At 56.2% G+C, this 24,261-nt stretch overlaps 1 protein-coding gene across 3 annotated transcripts in view; it reads right to left on the reverse strand.

The window, feature by feature from the left end:
• The window catches only part of Grm4 (glutamate metabotropic receptor 4), a 91,661-nt gene that overhangs the window by 7,009 nt on the left and 60,391 nt on the right, over positions 1-24,261 (reverse strand). For 2 of the 3 annotated variants that reach the window (XM_052744358.1, XM_052744357.1), the window contains exons 4-9: positions 23,001-23,136; positions 20,396-20,550; positions 18,556-18,696; positions 6,844-7,044; positions 6,506-6,642; positions 2,886-3,821 (exon numbers count right to left, since the gene is read on the reverse strand). In XM_052744358.1, the coding sequence (XP_052600318.1) occupies positions 2,886-3,821; positions 6,506-6,642; positions 6,844-7,044; positions 18,556-18,696; positions 20,396-20,550; positions 23,001-23,136 (1,706 nt within the window). The remainder of the gene's footprint in view (positions 1-2,885; positions 3,822-6,505; positions 6,643-6,843; positions 7,045-18,555; positions 18,697-20,395; positions 20,551-23,000; positions 23,137-24,261) is intronic. The other variant, XM_052744359.1, reaches the window with a different exon arrangement.

Genomic DNA, 24,261 nt, shown 5'->3' on the forward strand with positions numbered 1-24,261 from the left:
TTTCTGAAGTCACAGAGGTCCTGAGAGAGAAGGTGCCATCTACCCTGGCCCATAGTGAGATGCTGGACAAGACTCTTTGGGCTTATGGCCCCCACTATTCATTAACACAGGCAGAGGGAGCAGCATTTTGGACTGTACATAATATGTGCACAGGAACCCTGTGTGTGCCTTTGCCCCAGTCTATAAATGGCGTCCAGTGCTGAACCCAGCCACTGTTTCTGGGTTATTTCCTTTTTCAGCCCAGGAGCCTTTCTGAAGACACAAAGGGGTCAAGAGCAGCTCAGACTAGAGTTAAAGCTGCTGAAGATCTGCTCTCCAGCTCCCTGGGGTCCTAGCCACCTCCAGGTAGAAGAACGGCTGCCCACCGAGATCCTCTCCTTGCCCCAGGACTCAGACTTCCCCTCCAACTCTGGAGCTGGTCTCTGGCTCCAGCACCTTTTCTGGAGTCCCCTGTGTACAGGCATACATGTCTCCCGGAGCAGGGGGCTGGTGGTCCCTTCTAGAGAAGCCATGGTCCTCTAGAGCTCAGGTGGCACCTGAGTCGGGGTAAGGAATGTAGGAGGGAGCCAGACCTCGGCGTGGTCTTAAAGGCAGCAGCCTGAGGGGCAGCCTGCCGTGTGGCCTCACCACCTAACCATCCCCCAGCCTCAGGGTCAGCCATGCCACCATCCTGTTCTCAGGCAGACCAGCTCAGTCAACACTGCGGCTTCTTCATGGAGTTCTTCCTGAAATTCTGCCAGCCACAGCCACAGGCCCCCAGTGGTGGATGGGATTTGATGGGGACAAAGCATAGAGAGCAGGATTTGGATGTGTGGGCCACAGTCCGCTGTCCCTGTGCCAGGGTTCCGAGAGGGCCTGGGGAGCGGAGAAGCTCCGCCCACTTTGGGTAGTCACTCAGGCCGACCCAGTGGGGACTGCGGGGTGCTGTACAAATCAGGAACCTCTTCTATCCTAGCTGACTCCACAGCCACATCCTGCCCAAGGCTGGCTGAGCAGTGGCCTTACACAAAAGAGAGCAGCCACCTAGATGGTTCACAGCCATACCTCACAGCTGTTAATCCTGAGAATCCTGGCTAAGGCTAAAGAGCCATCACTGGCTCGCCAGAACAGCCCGGTCTGCCTCACATGACACCAGGGGAGCCGTGCAGTCCTGCTAACACCTGAACCTGTGTATATATAACACACATGTACCTGAACTCATGCACACCTGACTTACCCCTTCCCTGCAGCTGGGTGCACATGCATATACACAGATCCATTCAGACAGCTGCATGGCCACCTGTATGTGCCCACCAGCTCCTGCACCCCTGTGTGCACACACAATCATCCATACAGGCAGCTGTGAATCCCTCAGCACACATCAGGCCCTCATGCCCATTAGCCCTGTGTACCTCACACATAGCTCATCCACTGCTGAGCAGTACATGTGAGAAGGCCATGCTTACATCTTCTCTCTCTCTCTCTCTCTCTCTCTCTCTCTCTCTCTCTCTCTCTCTCCCTCCCCCCATACCCACTTCATGGCTCCAATACAGCCTGTTCCCACCCAGCTTGTGCTGGCGTATTCCCTAACTCTGGCTTGTCAGAGCTCCACACCCATAGCTGCAGGAGCCTCTATGGAGGCTGGTGTCCCAAGTGGCAAGGACTCAAAACTCCATCTCTCCACCCTGACCCCATCTGGAGGCTGGGAGAAGGGCTAGTGCTGGGAAGCATGGCCACATTGGTGAGGACAGCCTGTAATACAGCTCAGGATGCAACCCAAGCCCTCTCTGGATTCTGATGGGACTGTCTCTGATGGGGATACACCCTAGCAGCTCCTTCCAGGTGCCAAGAGGAACCCCTTGGAGGGCAGGTATCCAGGATAGGAGGGCAGAGATCCAGGATGAGAGAGCAAGGATCCAGGATAGGAGGGCAGGGATCTAGGATGGGAGAGGAGGGATCCAGGATGGGAGGGTAAGGATCCAAGATGGGAGGGCAGGGACCCAGAATGGGAGGGCAGAGACCCAGGATGGGAAGGCAGGGACCCAGAATAGGAGAGGAGGGATCCAGGATGGGAGAGGAGGGATCCAGGATGGGAGAGGAGGGATCCAGGATAGGAGAGGAGGGGTTCAGGATGGGGCTGGGCCCCAGAACCTGAAGGCAGAGGTCTGGCCTCTGGGAGGACAGGAATGTTGTGGATACTCATTCTGCCAATAGCTTTGGAGTGCCAGCCTTAGGGCATGGCCTCTTGGCAGGTTACATGACTGCTTAAAACTGAGGAGAGAGGTGTGCTTGCTCTCTCTGGTGGTGGTCGGAGATCGGACTGCTGGTCCCATTCACCCCAGGCATAACGGAGGACCACGACGGCTGTTTACTTTGTTCTGTATCCATGAGTGAATTTTCTCCCCATTTTATATCTTAATAAATCCTTGATACTCTTTTTTAACAGACTCTCGTGGCTTCACTTATACAGGAACCCACTAGGGATGGGTGAAGTAGGAGGGCCTTAGCTGCCATGTTGTGGCCTGGCAGCCGCAGACCCAGATGTCCCTGCCAAGACACACAGGAGGGACTCCCAGTGGTGACCCCCTCCCACTGGTGAGGCCAAAAGCAATTTCTCAAGCTGCCATCTCCCTCAGGTGTGGGGCCACACACCGCAAGGGCACACCATAGAGGGGTGTGGGCTCTGCCTGTACCTGCCCTCAGCGTGGGAAATAGAAAAAACAAATTAAAAATAAAAAATAAAGAGGAAGAAATACAAAGCAAAAGAAACCCAGAGGGGAAAAACTTGCAACTGGGAGAGAAAACAGAACGAGGTATAAAAGAAGTGTCTCCGGGGGGCTGCCTGGGCTCTGGGCTCCTGCTCTCAATCCCCACTCGGCCATGCACCCTGGCCCCCCACCACCCACCTTGTCGGCCGACTGTGAGGTGCCAAAGAAGATGGGGATGAAGGCCAGCCAGACGATACAGGTGGTGTACATGGTGAAGCCGATGGGCTTGGCCTCATTGAAGGTCTCAGGCACACCTCGAGTCTTGATGGCATACACAGTACACGTGACCATCAGCAGCATGCTGTAGCCCAGCAGGCAGATGAGCGACAGGTCAGAAATGTCACATTTGAGCACACCCCTGGCAAAGCGGGGGTCAAGGGTCCGTTGGTCCTGGAAGTCCACCACTGAGTGGGAGGGGTCCACCACAAACCACACACAGATGCCAAGCAGCTGCAAGGAGATGAGGCTGAAGGTGATGGCCAGCTGTGAGGCTGGGCTGATGAAGCGTGGGGCACTGACGGACCGCTTGCCCTGTTCGAAGATGCGGTAGATGCGGTTGGTCTTGGTGAGCAGGGCTGCGTAGCTGATGCTCATGCCGAGCCCCAGGAAGATGCGGCGGAGTGAACAGGTCCCCAGGTCTGGCTCTGCAATCATGAGGAAGGTAGTGGCGTAGCACAGAAAGATGCCCGCCAGCAGCACGTAGCTCAGCTCCCGGCCCGAGGCCTTGACGATAGGAGTATCGTTGTAGCGCACAAAAGTGACCACCACAAACAATGTGGCGGCAATGCCCACCACGGCCAGGAGGAGAGGCAGCACAGCCCAGGGCGAGGCCCACTCCAGCTTGATGATGGGGATGGGCTGGCAGCCCGTGCGGTTCTCTGTAGGCCGCATGTCGTAGGGGCAGGTTTTGCAGGTGTAGCGGTCCACCTGGTACTGGTACCCCGTGCAGGGCTCACAGTGCCAGCAGCAAGCCATGCCCTTCACTGTCTTCTTCCGCTCGCCTGGCTGGCAGGGCAGACTGCAGATGGAGCGCGGCAGCTGCTGGCCACTCCCTGGCCACTGCATCCGCTCTATCTGGCAATGACAGGACCGTAGAGCTGGCTTCAGGACGTGCTGGCAGCGCCCGGACCTTACCCCCGAGGTCTCTCTGGCTGCACACCTGAATCAGCCCAGCACTGGCCACAGGCCCAGCTTCCTGGACTTCATCAGAGCTGACTGGCTGACAGTTGGAATCAGACAACGTACCCATGTGACCCAGACACCACTAACTCAATACTCATCCGGAGAAACTGAGTCTCGAGAGCGTAGACATGACACCCTAGAGTCATACTGAGCACCAATGCAAGACCAAAACCCCAGGAGTCCTGACTTTCAAACCCCGAGGCCTGGAAATCATGCACCCAGGAGTGAGTTAGAAACGCCCATTTCTACCCTCCTAGATCTCTGCCTGTGTGAACAAGCCCCTCCTGTGTGGTTCTCATGCCCGAGGCGTGGAAGAGGAACTACCTCGCAGCTGGGCCCTGAGCTTCCTCCCACCCAGCAACTCCGGAGTCCTGCTCAGCTGAAAGCAAGGAACAAAGATTTAATCAGAAGCCACTTAATGAGTGCCCAGGGGTTAGCATTCCTTTACATCTGACACAAAATGAGAACGCAGCTCCAGGGCTCTGAAGATGCAGTTGCTGGGAGCAATGCAAGCCACAGGAGCGGTGGCATGCCCTACCAAATTCCGTACAACATTATAGGGAGTAACCTGGTGGCCAGGAAAGCTACAGGTGCTGGGCCAGGGAGCCTGGTTAACCTGGGGGCCCTGATCTAAGGGAGTGCTCTTAAGCAGCCAGGCAGTAAGTTCCGTTCTCAGAGCAACAAGCCTGGCCAGATGGGACCTTGCGGCATGCGTGCGTTCACTGAATGCCCTCTCCTTCAGGAATGTGACTGGCTGGTTGAGGCTGTTCAGGAGAGCTCCAGAACTGAGTAGAAAGGAGTAGGGAAGGGCAAGGGGTAAAGGAAGTCTACATGAAGAGGTTTTCTTGGGTTCCTTGTATTATGGGATGTATCACTCTAGCCACCAAAGGGAGCAGTCGCTATGCCATGATCCTGAAGGAATGATGAGCCCCGGGACGATGGTGGATATTCTGGAAAACCCTGGTTCCCATGAAGATGGCCCAGTCCTAGGGTCAATGCTGTGCTAAGGGCTGTGAACCTTTGAGAGAACACCTTGGCCCACTGAGTCGCTGTCCTCCACCTGTTCCAAGAGTAGCAGGTATGAAGCCACCTTGTCTCTTATTACTCCCGGTGACTCCCACAGGGAATACTGTTGTACCTCACTGGGAGAGCCTCCTTCATCTGCAGGTCCCCTAAGGTAGCCTGCTAGCCCTGGTCCTCTCCCTCAGCTCCAGCAAGCTTGCCTGCTGTGGCTCCTCAGGTGGCCTCAACCTAGTCACCTGGGAGAAAGCTGGAAAGCCCAGGCCTCACTGTACCACACTGCTGTGACTCAGCCCCTTCCTTAGATCAGGGGCAGAACAGGCATCAGGAGGGTGCCCCGGGCTGGGCCAGCAAGCTGGCACTTGGGGACAGACAGACTGGCAGGGAGGGAAGAGGGGAGCTTCAGAACTGTACACACACACCTACCCAGCCTTCAGGCCCAGTGTCTGTGAGAGAGGGATAGGACAATGTTTGGAACCTCACCGAGCTACCAGCCTCTCAGGAACATCACGCTGTTAGAACTGCAGTACAGAGGTACGCACGCGCATGCGCTGGACTGCTGCTGCCAACAGGCCTGGCTGCCTCTGCCCTCTGCGTCCAGCACATCCTTATCTACCTTCTCTCTACCTAACACGGGGAAACCTTGTTCCAGGAACAGGTTCTGTCCCTCCAAGCTATGTGACCTCAGGAGAATCCCTCCCTAGGGATAGTATCCTGAGACACTCGCTCCAGCTGGGAAGGCTCTGGGACGTGGAATAAGGGGATCCATGCTGGGCAGGGCTGCAGGGGCTCCTTGCCTGGAGAGGATGCCTGGAAGAGACTGCAAAGGTGCTGTGGGATGTTCTGTATGTCAAATGTGTTGCTCTGATTGGTCAATAAATAAAACACTGATTGGCCATTGGCTAGGCAGAAAGTATAGGCGGGACAAGGAGGAGAATAAAGCTGGGAAGTGGAAGGCTGAGTCAGAGAGACACTGCCAGCCGCCACGATGACAAACAGCATGTGAAGATGCCGGTAAGCCACAAGCCACGTGGCAAGGTATAGATTTATAGAAATGGATTAATTTAAGCTGAAAGAACAGTTAGCAAGAAGCCTGCCACGGCCATACAGTTTGTAACCAATATAAGTCTCTGTGTTTACTTGGTTGGGTCTGAGCGGCTGTGGGACTGGCGGGTGAGAGAGATTTGTCCTGACTGTGGGCCAGGCAGGAAAACTCTAGCTACAGCAAGGTGTTCTGCTTCGCCTGCTGGGAACACGTCTCTCCCTCCATCCTTGCAGGGCAGAGTCCAAGCCCCAGACAACTCACTATGGTGCTTCCTCTCAACCACAACAAAACCCAAAGCAAAACAAAAACTGTTCTCTGCTGGAGGTATCACCCCAAGGGCAAGGAGGAAAGCCAGGGCATCTCTTGGGTGAAATATCTGCCTTCCAGTGAGGTCTGAGGTCTGAGGAGCCAGCGACTCACTCTCAGATAGCTTGGTGTCAGCCAGTGACCTCCAGCCCAGCCTGGCCTCTGCACTCTGTTCCCCCATGCTCCCTCCCGTCCTCATGCTTACTCTGAGGTGCAGGTGGTCAGTCCAGGAGCCGATGACTTTGTACTCAGCCGAGCCATTGCGCAGTTGGTACTGGTAGATGTCATAACGCCCTGGTGCATCTCCATTCTCATTGAAGGTTACAGGGTTCCCTGCAATACCTGCAGGGAAGGGCTTTGCTGAACCTTTACCCAGGCACATGGAGGCTTATAAACTCAAGACAGGCATCGCTGGGAAGACTCCTGCACAGAACATCTGAAGAGACCACCATTCCCACCCCCATGAGCCCAGACTTCTATACCCTGCAGCTGCATGGCCCAGGCCACCCCAGAGTCAAGTAGTGTCCTGCTCCATGCCCCCACCTGAGAAGTTGACGTTTCGGATGTACTTAAGCAGCTGGGTACCATCCACAGGGTCCATGCGAGGGCAGAGTCCAACACGGCCAGGACACAGGTCACGATGCATGGCGTGCAGTGCGTGGCCCATGGCATACACAGCGTCAATGACGAATTGCACCTTCCCCTCCTGTTCATAGGCAGAGTCTTGCCCGATGCGCTCTCGGTCTGTGAGGGAACACCATGCCGGGCGCCCATGAGACCCTCTGAGCTCAGCAGAGCAGTGGGGGCCTGGGCATACCGAGGCTGGACACAGCCAGGTCTCCCGATTGGAAACCCTATGCTTGCTTCATCCCCACGTGTATATGGAGAGGGTGCTCCAGTGGAGCCCAGAAGGTGACCTCAGAGGGTAAAAGGGAGTCCACAGCCCTACATTATACCCCACTAGGCCCTAGAACAGGCAGCGACCCGGTAGCCCTCTTTCAGTCGACCTGGGATCACCGAGGAAACAGCTGCCCCCATAGGCTTGGAAACAACCAGGACAGGAGCTGTGTCTCTCCCGAAGGACGTGGTACCCCAAAAGCAGCTCACCGTGGGCTGCCACTCCAGAGCATGACACCCTCTTCCTAAGAAACACATAAAAGGAAGCCCAAAGAGGCTAAATCTGGCTTCCTGGTGTCCTCAATGGCTTCTTGTCACTTGACACCAGAAGTTGTCATCAGCCTGGCCACGCCTCCCTGCCTCAGTCACAGGCTTCCCAGGAGCGGGGTGAGCAGACCCACCTAGCAGCCTTCTCACTGCTGACTGAGGGCCCCACCTCCTCCACATACTCCCGCTGTATGATACCATCCTCCCAGAAAACAGCTGCCCTCTTCACCAGACCAGCTGTGCCTGCCTCAGCAGGTCATCCATCACAGCTGGATTCCTTCACAGGAGGAAGGGATGCGGGGGTCGCTGGACCCTCACGTCGTGAGTCTCTAGTCACTTCTCCCAGCCACTTGGATGCAATTCTTCCTTAGTTACATGTGGCCTTGGGTCACAGGGAGGTTCTAGAGCACACAACCTGGGGGACACGTGTGGAAGGAGGCCCCATCTATGTGGCCACGGAGGAGCTGTCATTCAGAGTGCAGACATTCCAGTGTGGCTACTTTGCAGTCACCCACACTCCTTCCTGCCCCCCCCCCCATGCTCTGTAAGTAAGTCTAATAAACTCATCAGTTTCCCAGGTGAACTATCGTAGACTCAAACTTTGGTTATGACTGGGCCCTTATGAGGATGGGGAGATGTTTCGACATTCCTGGGAAGACTTCTTACAACACCCACCCCGCTCCATGGCTGCCCAGACTCTGCTCAGCAGCCCTGTGCAAGTTGCTGGGCTTCCAGAGGTCTGGGTGTCCTCAGCTGGCAGGGGTCTGCCAGCCCTGCTCTAGCAGGGGTGAGACTGTGAGGAGATGAGGCACAGGCAGGTGGCCCAACAGGGTCATCTCAGTACGAGTGGCCAGAATGGGGGCTTCTGAAGTGGCAGCAGAGATCCCTGGGATACAACATTCAGAAAGTCTTCCTAAAGGCAGCAGCTCCTGGCCTGGGCCCTACGTGATAGTGATGATTTTAAAAACTATGTCTTCCAATATGTGATGAGCTCACCCAGCCAGAAGCTATGCTGAGCCCAGTATGGGCCGGGCTTTACGGATCAGCTTGTTGAATTCTTTATTATTTTTAAGACTGATTTGTTTTATTTTATGTGTATGAGCGTTTTGTATGCATGCATGTATGTGCACCACGTGCACGCCAGTGGAGGTCAGCTAAGGGCATTGGATCCCCTGGAGCTTCAGTTATACATGGCTGTGAGCTGCCACATGGGTGCTGGGAACTGAATCCGGGTCCTCTGGCAGTGCTCTTAACCACTGGGCCATCTCTCCAGCCCCCTTATTTCTTTTGTAATTTTTTTTGAATTACATTTATTATTTATTATGTGTGTGAGCTCATGTGCCACAGCCCACATGTGGAGGTCAGAGAACAATTTGGAGGAGTCAGACCTGTTTCCACCATGCGGGTCTCAGGATGTCCCTGAATCTTTACCTTGCTGACATGAGTAATTGGTCCCTTTGCAGTGATGGAGAGACTGAGGTACAGAAACGCTGGGCAACAAGCAGAGTCCTAGCAGGAGCTAGGTGCAGGCATCCTAACCCAGGCCAGGAGCTAGGTGCAGGGATCCTAACCCAGGCCAGGAGCTAGGTGCAGGCATTCTAACCCCAGGCCAGGAGCTAGGTGCAGGCATTCTAACCCAGGCCAGGAGCTAGGTGCAGGCATTCTAACCCAGGCCAGGAGCTAGGTGCAGGCATTCTAACCACAGGCCAGGAGCTAGGTGCAGGCATTCTAACCCCAGGCCTATCCCTGCTGCTGGGCACGGGAAGGAAGCAGGTAAGAATGCTGGAATGAGTCCAGGACCCCAGAGGTGTTGGTAGAAGGGATAAAATGGACAGGCCCCCGGAGCCGTAGCCCTGCACACCACCTAGCCACAAAGCAAAACAAGGACACTGGCTGGGTCTTGGGCACACTCCCAGGTCCTGCCAAGGACACGGAGAGCATGTACAGAGGCCCTGTGAACGATGTTAGCACTCAGCCCCTACTCCCTAGGAACTCTGGAGGTCAACATGTCCATCCCTCTGCCCAGGTCACCTCAGAAGCAGACCTGGGGTAAGGAGAGCTCAGTGTCCATCTCTAGCGTGTACCCCACTATCCAACCCCCTCACACCAGAAAGGCACTCACAGTCCCTTGGATTCGACAGGCGGGGCTGATGGACTGCGGCACCTGTCACTAGTGGCTGCCCTGGTCACTTAGCCCTGCCTGCCAGGACTATCCTTGGCTCAGCCAGGGTAGGCATTCATTGGTTGAGAGTGGACCAGCAGCAATACCCTGGGATGGGGTGGGGGTTGGGGGGGTGGCTGTTGGTTACCTGCATCAACCTTCTTGTCACAAATAAGAAAACAGAGGCCAGGAGAGGTGTGCTCCAGCCAGGCAGACAGGGTGGGGCCTCTGGGTGGCAGGGCAAGAGCCCCAGTCTCCAGAGCTAGCCTGCACCTCTCCCCCACCACGCTGGCCCTGTGCCTCCTCTGAGCCTCACTGCCTAATGTGCTAACAGACTGTCAGTTCCCGGTCAAGACAACAGCCGGAACAGGAGGATGCAGGTCCTCCAGTCCACCCATCCTGTCTTCCTGTCAGAGCCTCCACCATGGATGCTAAGAGACGGGAAGAGAACAAGGCTGCAGGGGAGAGGAGGGCTGGGCTCAGTCCCCAAAGAGCCTCTCCCGGAACCAGGACTCAGCTCAATATCCCAGCTGGTACCCCCTCCTGGTACCCCCACCCAGGCCCTGAACCCCATTCCCTCACAGTTCCCACCCCACCTCTGCTCACAGCGCATCCAACAAGAAGTAAGTTATCAGGCAAGGATGCAGAATGGAGCAGGAGGCTGCTGCAGCCGCAGAATGTAGCTCAGAGGCCGGCTGCCCCTCTGGAGCAATACCCCTGACCTCTCCTGCCCCGGCTCCCCATGGAACCTTTTCACAGAACCCTGATAGAGCACTAGCTAGCTCTGGGGCCACTCTGTGCCTCCAGTGGGGTCATAGGTCACTGGGGAAAGAGACACTAAGGACACAGACACCCTCTAGGAGCTGCCTCGGCAGGGAGGCCTGTCTCCGCTAGAGTGGTGTGGAAGGACTCTGAGTGCAGACTCACGCCCACCTGACTCCACCTGGCAGTATCACAGGGCTGGCCACTGACTCCTCAATATGCTGGTCTAGATCCAGATGACACACACTGAGATGGCCTACTGAGAGTGGTCAGGTTGTGAGAGCCTTCTACATCTCTGTCTTCTACATCTCTGTCTTCTACATCTCTGCCTTCTACATCTCCGCCTTCTACATCTCCACCTTCTACATCTCCATCTTCTACATCTCCATCTTCTACATCTCCGCCTTCTACATCTCCGCCTTCTACATCTCCGTCTTCTACATCTCCATCTTCTACATCTCCGTCTTCTACATCTCCGTCTTCTACATCTCCACCTTCTACATCTCTGTCTTCTACATCTCCGCCTTCTACAGTCTTCTACATCTCTGCCTTCTACGTCTCCGCCTTCTACATCTCCGCCTTCTACATCTCCGCCTTCTACATCTCCGCCTTCTACATCTCCGCCTTCTACATCTCCATCTTCTACATCTCCGTCTTCTACATCTCCGTCTTCTACATCTCTGCCTTCTACATCTCCGCCTTCTACATCTCCGTCTTCTACACCTTTGTCTTCTACATCTCCATCTTCTACATCTCCGTCTTCTACATCTCCGTCTTCTACATCTCCATCTTCTACATCTCTGTCTTCTACATCTCTGCCTTCTACATCTCTCCCTCTCTCCTTCCTTTCCTTCCCTTGCCAGCCTTGGACTCCAGGCCTGTACCCCACAGAAGGCAATAATGACAGGCCAAAGTGCCCTTCAATGGGGTGGTGAGCTGAACCCTAACCTCTTGCTCCAGGAGTCCCCAGACTATCCCCTGTCTACCAAGGCCAAAGACAATATTGGGGACTCCCTGGATGCAGGTCTAGAGCAGGGAGGTGGCAGGGGAAAGGGGGTCAGTGTCCCCTCTCTCGCAGATGCATGGAACCCCAGGCCCAGCAGGAGCCTGGAAGCTCTGGGAGGAGGTGAGGCACGTGTGAAGAGCCACAGGAGGAAATAAATTCCAGACACATGGAGCGGTGACAGCAGCAACAGTTTGAAGATGTCCTAATTGTGTCCCGGGGCACCGTGAGGCAGAGATGCATTTGGCTCAGCCACGGGTGACAGGCGGCTGGGAGCGTGGGGGAGGATTTTCTCTCTCAAAGCCCTGAGCGGTAGTCACTGCAGACCTCAGCCTTTGTTGCCAGGTTGTAAATTGTAATCGGAATGAGTTTTCAAGGTTGAAATAATCAGAGTCCACAGCTCCACTCCACTCCCCCACGTGCCCCACCCCGTCCTGAGTGCCACTCCTGTAGACACCTTCAGGATTGAGCCAGTTCCCTCGCCATCCCCAGACATTCACAGATTCACACGCGCGCGCACACACACACACACACACACACACACACACACGCACGCACGCACGCACGCACGCACACGAGTCACCTTGCCCTGGGCTGCACCATCCCACAAGGCGGTGCTGACAAGACTCACTTCCATGTCGCTTCTGTCCCCCCAGGTTGACCAGGCTTTGATACCCGACTCCACACTTGGTGTTTATGTTTTTGTTTGGTTAGTTAGGGGGTTCTACTTGTTTTGGGGGATAGGGTCTCACTCTATAGCCCAAGTTAGCCTCCAGTACCAGGGTGTTCCTCCTGCCTCAGCCTCCCAAGTGCTCAAACTTCAGCTGTACTCCACCAGGCCAGGCGGGTGCAGGCGCTTTACAGAGGATTCCGGGAGAGTGTGGAAGAACTGGAGAGAGCAAGAGTCAGGGAGGAGAGCGCAGAGGGATGGCAGCAGAAACCCAGTGTGGGGTCTGTCTCCCTGGGGACCTCCAGGGCATTGCAGGGTCCTGCTAAAGCTGGCTGAGCTCACGGGTGCGGCATCCTCCTCTAGAGCCACACGGTTGTAAGGCTCTCCCGCCCAGTTCCCTTCATGTCTGGCAGTCATCTCTCCTCTCCCTTCCCCAACCTTCCGTGCATCTCCACGTCTGCTCACTCCTGACGCTGTCTGCGCCTCCGACACCTCCCTGGGATCCTAGACCACGCTCCTGCCTGTCCCCGGCCCCCTCCTCCTCCATCCTGCCCCTCCCAAATGAGGAGCAGCCATCCGATGCCTGCTCAGGCTTCATCCTTGGCTTCTTGTCCTCTTTCCCTGGCCTGAAGACTTCAGCAAGTTCTGCAGACACACTGAAAAATTGCCACAAACCTGACCCCTGCTCACCTCTGCCATGCCCTTGACCCAGACCCTGTCCCTCCTACCTGGGTTCCAGGCAGCCTCCTTGCCATTTCCACACTTCATCCCGCAGCCTCCCTCCCAGGCAGAAGGGACAGTTAGAACCTCGGTGGAGTCTACCATCCTTTCACTGGGCTAGGCTCTGCTGAGGGCAGTGAGGCCCAGGCCACCCCGCCCCACCTCTGAGTCTTCCCTCTCTCCCAGCAGCAGGCAGGAGCCCATCTCAGGGCCTTTGCACACACTGCCCTCTACCTGACATGATCTCTCTTTGCTCTCCACCCCGTGCTCTCTGGCTCCCCTCAGGTGTTTGCTCAAGTGTCACCTTCAGTCTCAGTGAGAACTTCTCACTCGAATGTGCAACCTACCTAGGCTGCCAACTTCCCTCCGATGTCCCCCAGGACTGGCTCTCTCCTCTCTGGAGCTGTAGGGCTGACCACTGTCCTGGTCAGACTGACAGAGAATCCTGAGGCAGGTCTGCTCACAGTGGAGTGAGCAGAGACTAAGAACACTCAGCCTCTCCCCAGCCCACCCCCATGCGTGTGTGCGTGTGCGTGTGCGTGTGCGTGTGTGTGTGTGTCAGAGGTCAACTTCAGATGTCACTCCTCAGAAGTCACCGCATAGTGTTTTTTTAATTTTTGCTTCAGTTTTGAGATAGGGTCTCTCACTGGCCGGAACTCATTGAGTGGGCTCGGCTGACTGGCCACCAAGTTCCAGGGATCTGCATGTCTCCCCTTTCCTAGAATGGAATCACAGGCACACACAAGTCTGGCTTGTTAAGCTCAGTTCCTTACGCTTACAAGGCAGGTACTTTACTGACTAAGCCGTGCCCCAGCCCCGTGTTCAGCCTCTAAATAAAAGCCAGTGATTTCCTGGTTGAGTAATCAAGGAAAGGGTTTGGGGCATACCCTGGCTACCAAACACCTGACAGTTTGAACAACTAGGAGTTCCTAATGGGTGCAAGGCTGGCACACAGTAGGTGCTCCCAAAGGAAGACTTCCTTGGTCCCTCTGAAGAAGAGGTAGAAAGATCCTACAAGAAGACCAGTTCCTCATCTGTAAAATGGGTTTTTAGATGGGCCTTAAGGATGAAATGCAAAACCCTAGGACAGACCTTGATGCTCAATGGATGGATGCAGGTTAAACTGGCTGTTGGGTAGCTGTGTTGCTGTTGCGGCTGCAGCCAGCACAATGGGTAACTAGCAGCTCCCCACACAGCCCCTGCCATCCCATCCCGCCCTCCCTCTGTGGACTCCCAGCCCCTGGGAGCAGCCAACAGTAAATTTTTCCTCTCTCCTCATAAACCGAGCCTTCCTCTGCTCAGCCATCACCTGGCTGGCAGCGCTGTCAAAAAGACGGATGCCACATCTGCTTTGTTTATGACTTTAATTCCCAAGCCTGCTCCGTGAGCTCCTGGGGAGGGGCTGGGCATGGAGGAGGCAGGTGGCAGGCATTGCCCTCCTGGGCCTGACAGCCACAGACTGCTCCTCTCTGTGACCCTTCTCAGTCAGTGTGGGCAGTCCACGGGCCAACAGCAAGTCAGCTCCCATCGTCCCAGGGAGGCTGTGAGGGAGGGCCATTCCCGTCCCAGGGCTCTGGAGGCTGAGCACGGTGGCCGGATGCCAGTTACAAACGAGGACCTGCTCAAGGTCACCGCGGCAAGTGCCAGCAGCATGATGCACTCCCAGGTCTACAAGCTCCCATGGCTGTGTCGGGAAACACAGTGCACACGGGTGCCTTCCTCACCCTGTCCCTGTCCTCACAGCCCTGTCCCTGTCCCTGCATGCCAGCCCTCTGTGCACACACTGTGGTGCTGAGACTTCTGGGCCCCTCAGCCCCACCACTGCAACAGACCCCAGGGAATGAGGGACGCTTCTGTCCTGCAAGGACCCAGGACTGGGCTCCACTGTCCCCAGCGTGGCCCTTCTTGCTGCCTCCTCTCCTCTTTCCTATCTCAAATAAAGCTGTCCCAGAGGACACCAGCTTCAGTCCCACTGCGAGAAGCTGAGCAGTGCCGTTGGGGAGAGGGCCGGAAGCCCGGCTCCAGTGCAGTGAGGAGGTGGGACACAAGTGTCACCAGGCTCTGGCTGCCTGGGCTGAAGATGAAAGAGGCCTGGAGTTAAAAAGGGAAGGAGAGAGGTGTGGGGCAGGGCAGGACGTCCACGTCAGCTCCAAGGCCGTGACACTTCAGTCAAACTGTGCATCCTGCCAACTCTAGCACCGTGATGCTTGGGAGTGGCCTCAGTTTTCTCTTCTACAAAATGGGTGCTATCCCTGAGACAGTCTAAACCACTCACCCTTGGGATGGTACAGTCCTGAATGTTCTACTACAGAAAATACCAAGAGACTCACGGGGGGGGGGGGGGGTTATTCCATTGTTAGCTGTCCCTCCACAACATCCTGTCCATTTGCTTGGACCTACGCCAACGACTGCCGCCCTCCCGCCCCTCTTATCCACAAAGCCCCTGTGCCTGCACAGGACAATTCCCTGCCCTGGGAATTTCTGACAAACCCTGGTGCTCTGGATACTGTGGTTTCAGTTGCAAGAAGGCTGAAGCAGAGGGATCACTGCAAGTTTGAGACTAGCCTGGGCTACAGAGTGAGACTCGGTCTCAAAAACAAACAAATAAAAAACCAGACCTGGTGGCACAAATCTACAATCCTAGTGCTTGAGAGGTGGAGGCCGAAGGGTCAAGAGTTCAAGGTCACCCTCAACTACATCAAGACTTTGAGACCAACCTAAGCAACAAGAGACCCTGTAGATGAGATAAAAGTTCTTGTGGTAGGTGCCAGACTGCCCTGGTGAAGTCAGGTATGAGTATTCACACGATTCCCCAAGTGATTCCCGTGGACTAAGCCTCAAATCCAGTGCCCCCCGCAAGTCCCCATTAAAGTCACCAAGGGAGCTTTAAAAAGCCAATCCCACCCGTGATGAGGACCCTAAGCACTCCCCAGGTGGCTTTAATGCACAGCCAGGCTGGAGAGCTTCCGTTTTTTCAGTTCAGAGAGTGCCTCCATTAGTGCCCTTACTTCCTCTTGCAGACCCATGGGCCAGCTCACATCAGCCCCATTTCTCAGAAGAGCAAGCCAAGGCCAGGGGGGTCACAGAGCTGGCCCCAGGCACCCCGCAAAGCTCCACACACTCAGAAGGCCTCTGCCTGCATGCTCCAACAGGCAGCAGGGATTGTACCTGGGCATCACCTCAGAGGTGTCCATGCTGAAGCCCGAGTCTGGGCTCAGCCTGAGAAGTCCAGACATTTATTCTGAATCCCCATAGACAGGAAGTGACTCCAGAGATCCCTGGTCCTCACCTAGACACTGGAGCAGGACGCCCCATCTCACCTCACTTCCAGACTGGCCCGCCCACCCTGGGAACCAGCTCTGGGAAACCATGATCAGGGTATCTACACAATGTTCCACCAACAGGGACACAGGAGCAAGCAGACAGGACACATGATCAGTCTGCCCATGAGGGCCCAGTCTCCATTACTAATTAGACATGCTTGTACTTCTTGTGTGTATGTGTGCATGCTTGTGGGGAGATGCACACATGTTCACGTGTGTGCAGAGGTTAGAAGACAATGTCAGTGTCATTCCATAGGTACCTTTCACCCGCTGTTTGCATCAGGGTTTCTCATTGGTCTGGGACTCAGCGAAGTGGGCCAGGCCAGCTGCGCAATAAGCCAGGGACCACCTCCTCCCATCCCCCCATGCCTCCCATCTCTCCATCCCTGGGATCACAAATGCAACCATGCCTGGCTTTTCCTTTTCTTTAGATTTATTTATGGTTTTGCTTTATGTGCATGAGGGGTTTGCCTGCATGTGTGTCTGTGCACCACGTTGTGCATGCAGTGCCTATGGAGGCCAGAAGAGGGCATCAGATGCCCTGGAACTGGAGGTACTGATAACTGTGAGCCACTCTGTAGGTGCTGGGAACTGAACCTGAGTCCTCTGCAAGAGCAATAAGTGCTCTTAACTGCCGAGCCGTCTCTTCAGTTGTGAGCTGTAGGGATCAGAACTCAAGTCCTCACACTTGTGGGGTGTGCTTTATCTCCTCAGCCCCACGTCTGTTCTCCTTGCACAGCCTGTGATTACTGTCTGAGAAGGTCTCTGACCTGCTGTCTCTCTGAATCTCCATAGCCTCTTTAACACTTGAAACGTCGGGGTTTCTAGAGTTGGGAGGGTGAAATGAGATCATGGCAGTCAGAAACCTAACGTGTGTAAGCGTGAGAGACAGACTCATGCAGGACACGTGAACCTCCACACAAGACCCGCACACACCCCAGCTCAGGCTCACACTCCTGCACACACATAGCTACACACACTGCCCCTCAACACACACACATATTCCGCAGACCAGACACCAAGGGCTTGGCTGTGACCCTGGGAGGAACCACTTCCCAGTGGCTGCTGGTCCCTGTGGGCTGCAGCCACCAGAGGGCAGCATATTTCTCACTCCCAGACCCCAGTTCCACCACTTCTAGCTCCCTCCTGCCCCACCTAGGGAACCCAATCTGCCAAAGATTCCTTGTGGAGTGTCTCCACCTCCCATCTCCCTGCCCAAGCTGCCCAGGCCACTCCAGAGGACAGAGGCCTTTCCCTCGGTGAGGTACCACATGGATGCAGCACCCAGAACCCCAGAACACCCAGGGGGCTCCTGCTGCAGAGCTGTTCAGACCCAGAGCACTCAGGACCTGGGTCCAAATACATATGAAGCAAGTGCCAGGCTGCAACCCCAGGGTGGAGGGCCTGAAGCTCAGGCCTCAGTTTTAATCCTGTCTTAGCCCCTGGCACTTGTGGGAACTAAGATCCCTTCTCAGACCTCCCCCTACGTGACCCCTTTGGGGCTCAGTTTCCCCCATAGCACATCCTGTGGCTGTGAAGGGCTGCTGCCCTCCCCCATAGTACTTCCTACTCTTTTTCAAATGGGTTTTGTTTCTACAGTGCGGCTCCCTCTGACACATCCCATGATTTATTTATCTTGTTTATCGTCTGTCTCTCCATTAGAATAAAAACTCCATGAGGATTCAGACTCTTTTGTTCTCCATTCTCCACAAGAACAGGCCCAGGCCGCCAGTCGGTGAGGCAGCCTAGCACTTGCTGAGTGACTGAGGAAGCCCCTGGTGGGTCAGGGGTACGGTGTGCTGAGCGGCAGGAATGGAACCAGCTGTGCGGGTCAGTCCAGCACGGTGAACCCCAAGGCAGTCAGACGCCTCTGTGAGACCTCGGGGCAAGCTCCTCCTCCTCCAGCTCTGCTCTCTGGAGAGAACGCAGCGCAGCCCTCCCACCCTGACCTCCCAGGCCACTGTGGGCTGCACCCTACTCTGGCTATAGCCCTGATCCTCCAGCCCTACCAATTCCACTCTCAGGCCTTGACCATCGCACGTCCACAGACGTGAGGAGCAGCTTCTGAATACCAGTCCCTAAGCCCCTCTAGCTAGGCTCTTGGCTCTCCCAGATTTGGCCCGGGGAACTGGGCTGGTGGCCACAACTGGCTGGAGTTCAGGAGCCTAGCATCCGGCCGCACAGCCAGCAGGCCCTGCCTCCACTCCCAAAGCCCCACCTTCTGCAGGCTCCGCCTCCCACAGGCCCCACCGTCATAGTCCCCACCTTCTGCAGGCTCCGCCTCCCACAGGCCCCACCGTCATAGTCCCCACCTTCTTCAGGCTCCGCCTCCCACAGGCCCCACCCCTACCGTCCCTCATTCTACAGGGTCCGCCTCCCTAAAGCCTGGACCCCCAAGGTCCCACCTGTGCAGTCCCCACCCCCACAGGCCCCACCACAGGCGCATGCTCACTGGTGCACTTCTTGATGTGGCTTCCCTTCTTGAGCGCATGGCGGCTCAACTTGCAGTGGAAGTTGTCCTCCCAGAACTCTGCAAACCAGATGTTGCGCCTGTTGTTGTCCAGCGTGCGGCTGGAGAAGTATCGGTCGAACCCTGGCAGGGAATGGAGGTGTCAGGGCCTCCTCCCTGCCCTCCCCCACCCCACACACACACCCAGACAAGGAGAGAAGCAGGGCCAGGAAGGGAAAGGGGCGTCCTCTGACCTGGGGCCAGGCAGCTAAGAAAACACAAAACACGGCATAGTTTTATGCCATGCAAAATGAAAAGAGCTTGGTCAGGTCCCAACGGAGCGCATGTGATTTAGGGCCACAGCCTGCGTGGCAGAGATGCCCTCACGGATCAGTCTGGGCACATGGAGGGAACCTGGTCAGAGAAGGCAGGGGGTCACTTAGAGCAAACAGCAAGACCTGGCCGTGCACTTGCCCCTCGGTCTAGAACATTCCCATTGTTGACAAACACCCACTCCTTGTGCCCTCTGCAAGCTGCCCAGCTCCCTTCCTGCTCAGGCAACCCTGCCTCAGGGCTGGCACAAGCAGGACAATGCCCTCTCCTCCTGCCCAGAGACCCTCTGAAGCTCACCCCATGGGGGGGCCAAATGGAAGTTAAGGGACTGTCTAAGCTGTGGGGGACAGAGGGAGATGAATTCTGGACTATAGTGGGACTGAGTAACTCTTTGTTGTGTGGACTATTATGGGATGTTTAATGGCATCCCTAGCCTCCTCCCACTAGACTCCAGGGGCATCACCTGCTTACTATGACAACCAATAGTATCTCCAGAGGAGAACCAGTGGCTGGTATATTGACCACACTTTAATCCCAGGACTTGGGAGGCAGAGGCAGGTGGATCTCTTCGAGTTCAAGGCCAGCCTGGTCTACAGAGCAAGTTTCAGAAGAGCCAGGGCTACACAGTGAGACCCTGTCTCGAAAACAAAAAACACATGAGAACCAGTGTCTTTAAAATGTCCCCAATGTTCCAGAGAGAAAGGGTACTTAAGTCTTGGGTTCAAATCCCAGCTCTGTGACTCGAGTCACAGAGCTGCTGGGAGGCTAAATGAGGACCCGGCAGGGGCCGACGTCTGCCACACCAGTCCGTCTGGGTGCTCACTGTGGCTCCGTGTGGCTGAGGTGCTGTGGAATTTTCCACTGCCTGTGCTGGCTGGGCCTCAAGGTGAAGAGAGGACACGCTAAGTGACCTTCAGCTAGTGACGGAGAGTCGGATGAAGGGGCTGACTCCTGAGGTCTTTCCAGGCCTGTCAACCCAACGTGGGCTTTCCCTGAGTGGAACGAAGGCCCTGGGAGCCATCATCCCGTCGTGAGCCTGAGTGCTGCCAAGTCAGGCTATCGCCAGGACGCTGACATCATGCCTCCCACCCGGCAAGACTCCAGCCAGAGAGGTCTATTCCTACCCAAGATGACTGTGGCCTTCGCCCCAGAGGAAGGGGTGTAGGCAAGGCAGAAAGGAGACAGACAGAGGTGCCCAGACCTAGCCGTGGGCCCTGAGCTGGCCACACCGAAACATGCTGCCACGCGTGGTTTCCCTGCTGAGCAGGGAAAGGGTCCCAAGTAGGAGAGGGGTGGGGCTGGACAGGTACAAGACACTTTCATGACCGCATGCCTCTCATATCCCACAACCCAAAGCAGCTACGCAGATCTGTCATGCTGGAGGCCTCTGCATGCAGGAGGTTATGGGCAAATGAAGAGGCAAGACAAGACAGGGAACAGCAGAGGGTGGAGGTGGACAGTAAGCCATGAGGGTTGACGGGGGGCCATGATCCCCACCTGCTGGGCCTACCTCGGACAGACGTCCTCTTGGGGAGGACGGTGACAGCACCCTCAGCCACCTCCTCCAGGCGCAGCACGGGAGCACTCTTGGAGCCCCAGCTGTCTGAGCCCATCCAGAAGAAGTGGCCCGTCTGGTTGGCCCTGCGTGCCGCCTCCAGAACCCTCCTGTGGGGACACAGCAGCCCAGCCCAGATATGTATGGCTACCCAGCTGCCCCCATCCTTCATGCCTATCTCCCAGAACCCATGGCTGCCCCTGCTCCCAGCCACAGAGGACACCCCATACACACCTGACCCCCTCACAGCCTATGCCCATCCCCAGGCTATACCTGAGCCCCTCACCCCTGATTCACAGCCCACTGTTGCCTCTGCCAGGCCTCCTGTAGCTCCCCAACTCTTCGGCCTATGCCTACCTGCATGTCTACAGTGACCTTTCTCATCCAGGCCTACCTTTGTGGGCCCACATCTGCCCCTACAAAGATCATCCATGTCTCCCCAAACCCCTGTCTGCCCCACTTGGGTTCCAGATGACATCTGCCAAACCCCTGTCCTCTCAGAGGCATGCTTTCCGGGCACCAGGGCCACCCCATAGCAAGGCAATCTTTCACATGGATGCCACAGGGTAGCTGCCCATCCACCCCCTCCTCAGCTGCTCCGGTGCAGGGTGGGGCCTCCAGTGCTCTTAGCCCTAATCCTCTCTTCCAGGCAGGGACCTTGATCAAAGGTCCCAGGACAAGCCCATCACAGGGCTGAGGGGACCACATGTCACGCCACTGATCTTGAACTGGATGGCCCTCAAGCCCAGCTCTTAAGAGGGGAGAAGAGAGGGGTGGGAGTCCCTTGACCCTGCTCTCTTGGAGAGGAGCCAGAAACTCTTATGTGGGAGCCAGGGACCCCAGAGACTGTTCCTGTGCTTCCCTGGTAAGAAGTAAGGATGCAGGTCCAGGGTCCCAGGGGTGCTAGACCTGGGCCAGCAGAAGTCTAGACGAGAGCAGGGAATGGACTGCTTAGAGAGAAAATATTCTCCCCAAGCCCCAGAACCTGCCGCCAAACCAGCCCGTGGTCACCCTGGGCCCCTGCTCTCATCTCTCTGCCAACTCCTGGCCCCTTAGCAGGCCACCACCCACCTTGGGCCACCACTAATGGTAGATGGGGCAGGCACATGGAACCGCAGCCACAATCCTGTTAATGCTTCCTGCATCTGAGAAGCCGAGGGGGGTAGAGCAATCATCCCCCACCCAGCCCGCCACCTGCATTTATTTTTACCTCAGTCCACTTCTGAAAACACAGTGGATTTCCAGAAACAGCCTGCCTCCTGCCAGACTGCCCATGTGGCTCAACAGAGTCCCATCCAGCCCCTCCCCTAGGGACAAGACCTCCACCCTTCCTCCCAACAGGAGGCTTACCTGAACTAGGGTACCCTCGGAAGCAGGGGGCCCAAAGCAACATGCACAGCTGGATGTGGGTGTGGGACTGGTTTTAGGGGTGTGAGAGAGGAGCCGGGGGCAAAGGGGACAGCCCAGGGAAGCCTGCAGCCACTAAGCAACCATTTCCCTAGGGCATGAAGAGCTCTGGCACCAATATCTGGGGGACCTGTGTGCCTTAAGGAGGTTTGTACTGTCTCTGTGCATCCTGGAGGGCATCCACTCGAGACCATATCCGCGGGGAACCCCTGCCTGGATGGGTCCTTTCTCCTCCACTCCTGCATTGTTCCTGGGCCTTCTGTGTTGCTAAAACTCAGGACTCGGGGTAAGGTGTGGGGAAGGGTTGAAAGAGGGAAGTCAGGCCAACATGGGCCTTAGAAGGTTCCAGGGAGAGGGTCACTGAGCCTGGGGCTCACTTTCCTCTGTGAGAGCAGGCCCACCCCTCCCCCAGCTCTGCTCAGATGCAGGGTTCTCTCTCAAAGGTGAACTTCAGGAACCTGACTGGTTTCTAGAAGGTGGGCCAAGCGAGAAGCAGGAGGAAAGGAGGGATGATGTGAAGGGTCTGCGGGGACAGTCCGTAGAGGGCCCTTGGGCTCGTGACCTGTGACCCCTCTGCAGGATTGGAGGACACACAGAGGGACTGGCGGGGTCTCCATAGCCCTTATACTCAGAGACACCAGAGTCTGGGGTCTAGGAAGGAACCAGCCTACCACAATGAGAACATGTCCAAGCCCTGTGCCGCACGCTCACCAAAAGCAGAGGTAGGGGCTGAGCTATGGCCTGCAGTCACCACTGAACACCCACTTCATGCCAGGCCCTGTTCCACGGCTTTGAGCACCTTCCTACTCTTGGTCCCCAATCACTCCTGGACAGGAATTGTTTGTTTGGGTTTGTTAAACAGCAAAGAGGCTCAGAGAATTGAGCAACGTGGCTGAGGTCACCCTCCAGCAGGTGAACTAGGACTGTGCAGTGCGTGCCCAAGTCCATGAAGCGCTTCCCCCAAGTGTCCTGCTTGCTATCCTTGGCTGGCAGAATGGATGAAGGAAACAGAGGGGATGGAGCCCTGTTAAGAGTAGCTGGGTCTAGCCTGGGAGTCCACCACTCTGATTCACCTGTTGCCCTTCCCCAACTCCCTGGAGAGAAGTCCTCCAGTGGGATGTTCCTGGGCTACTGTCTGCCATGGCCACCCTACCTGATGTCATCCTCATTGGCAAAGATGATGATGGCCCTGGCATTGGATGTTTCCAGTAGGCGTTTGATGATCTTGTCAAACTCCCCGGTCTTGGGCTCCCGAGGAATCTTCACCGACTGGGCAATACACACACCTCCTGTGGAGAGGCCCTGCCCATCAGCCTAAGCAGTCAAGCCTGAGCTCCCCACTCCTCCAACACACCCCAGGAGACTATGACCAGGGTCCCTCGCTTGACCCCCAGAGCCCCACGTCATGGTCACAAACACCAACCACAGCATGAATACAGACCCTGGATGTGACACGTAAGCACTCTGTGCCTCAGTTTCCCTGATGGAGGCTAGCAAGAGCCATACTGCCTATTTGAAATCTTGGTTTTACCAGTTATTGCTAGGTAACCTCAAGGCAATGGCTCAACCTCTCTGTGTCTCAGACATCACATTTATAAAGTGAGATTAGAAGGCGACCTAGTTCACTGGCTTCTTGTGGAATCTGTGAGTCAGCGTGAGCAAACCCGCTGTCTGGTGCACAGCAAGTACCTGGAAGCGCTGGCTATTTTTATCAGTTTCACCTGAGACGGTTCTTTGAAGGATTAGATCTGAGAATAGCCACCCTGGTAACTGGTGTCCCCACACCCATGTCCACACACTTCCTATCCCTGTCCCAGAGACCCTGCACCCAAAAGGTCCTGGGGGTGGGCTGCATGTGTGGCTGCTGGGGTGGGCCAGGATGCACCCCAGCTTTGCACCAGCGGACGTCCGCCAGGGAGCACCCTGAAGCCAGCCAGTTCCCAAGCCCCTCGGGAGCACAGGCAGACGGCCATGCCATTCATGGGGTCACAGTCCACCTGCACTCTCCCGAGGAGAGCAACTGAGGACCACCTGTGCTCACTACTGCATGGGACGGGCGAGGAAACTGGAGCCCAGACAGTCCGCCTGGCCCAGCCCTACCCTGCCAGGAGCGAGGAACTCTAGACCACAGCCCCTCAAGGCCCCTGGTGGAGCTGGGGAACCGTTAACGAAAAGCACATGGGGAAGAACCCAAGAAGCCAGCCCCTTGGTGGGACCTCTGCCCTTCTGTAGGTGCCGCTCGGAACAGTGTCCTCCCTGGGCCTGGCCCTAGCTCTTCAGTCGTGGCCAATCCCATACCTGCTAGCCTATGTCTGCCTGGGCTTCCACCTGGTCCGTCTATACGGCTGCAACCCTCCCAGGCATGAGGCGCCTCTACGTGGTTCTCACAGTGTGTGGTGTGAGCACCCCTTCCA

This window comes from Peromyscus californicus, unplaced genomic scaffold (genome assembly GCF_007827085.1).
Source record: "Peromyscus californicus insignis strain IS unplaced genomic scaffold, ASM782708v3 Scaffold_19__1_contigs__length_69161282, whole genome shotgun sequence".
In the NCBI taxonomy this organism is placed as follows: domain Eukaryota; kingdom Metazoa; phylum Chordata; class Mammalia; order Rodentia; family Cricetidae; genus Peromyscus; species Peromyscus californicus.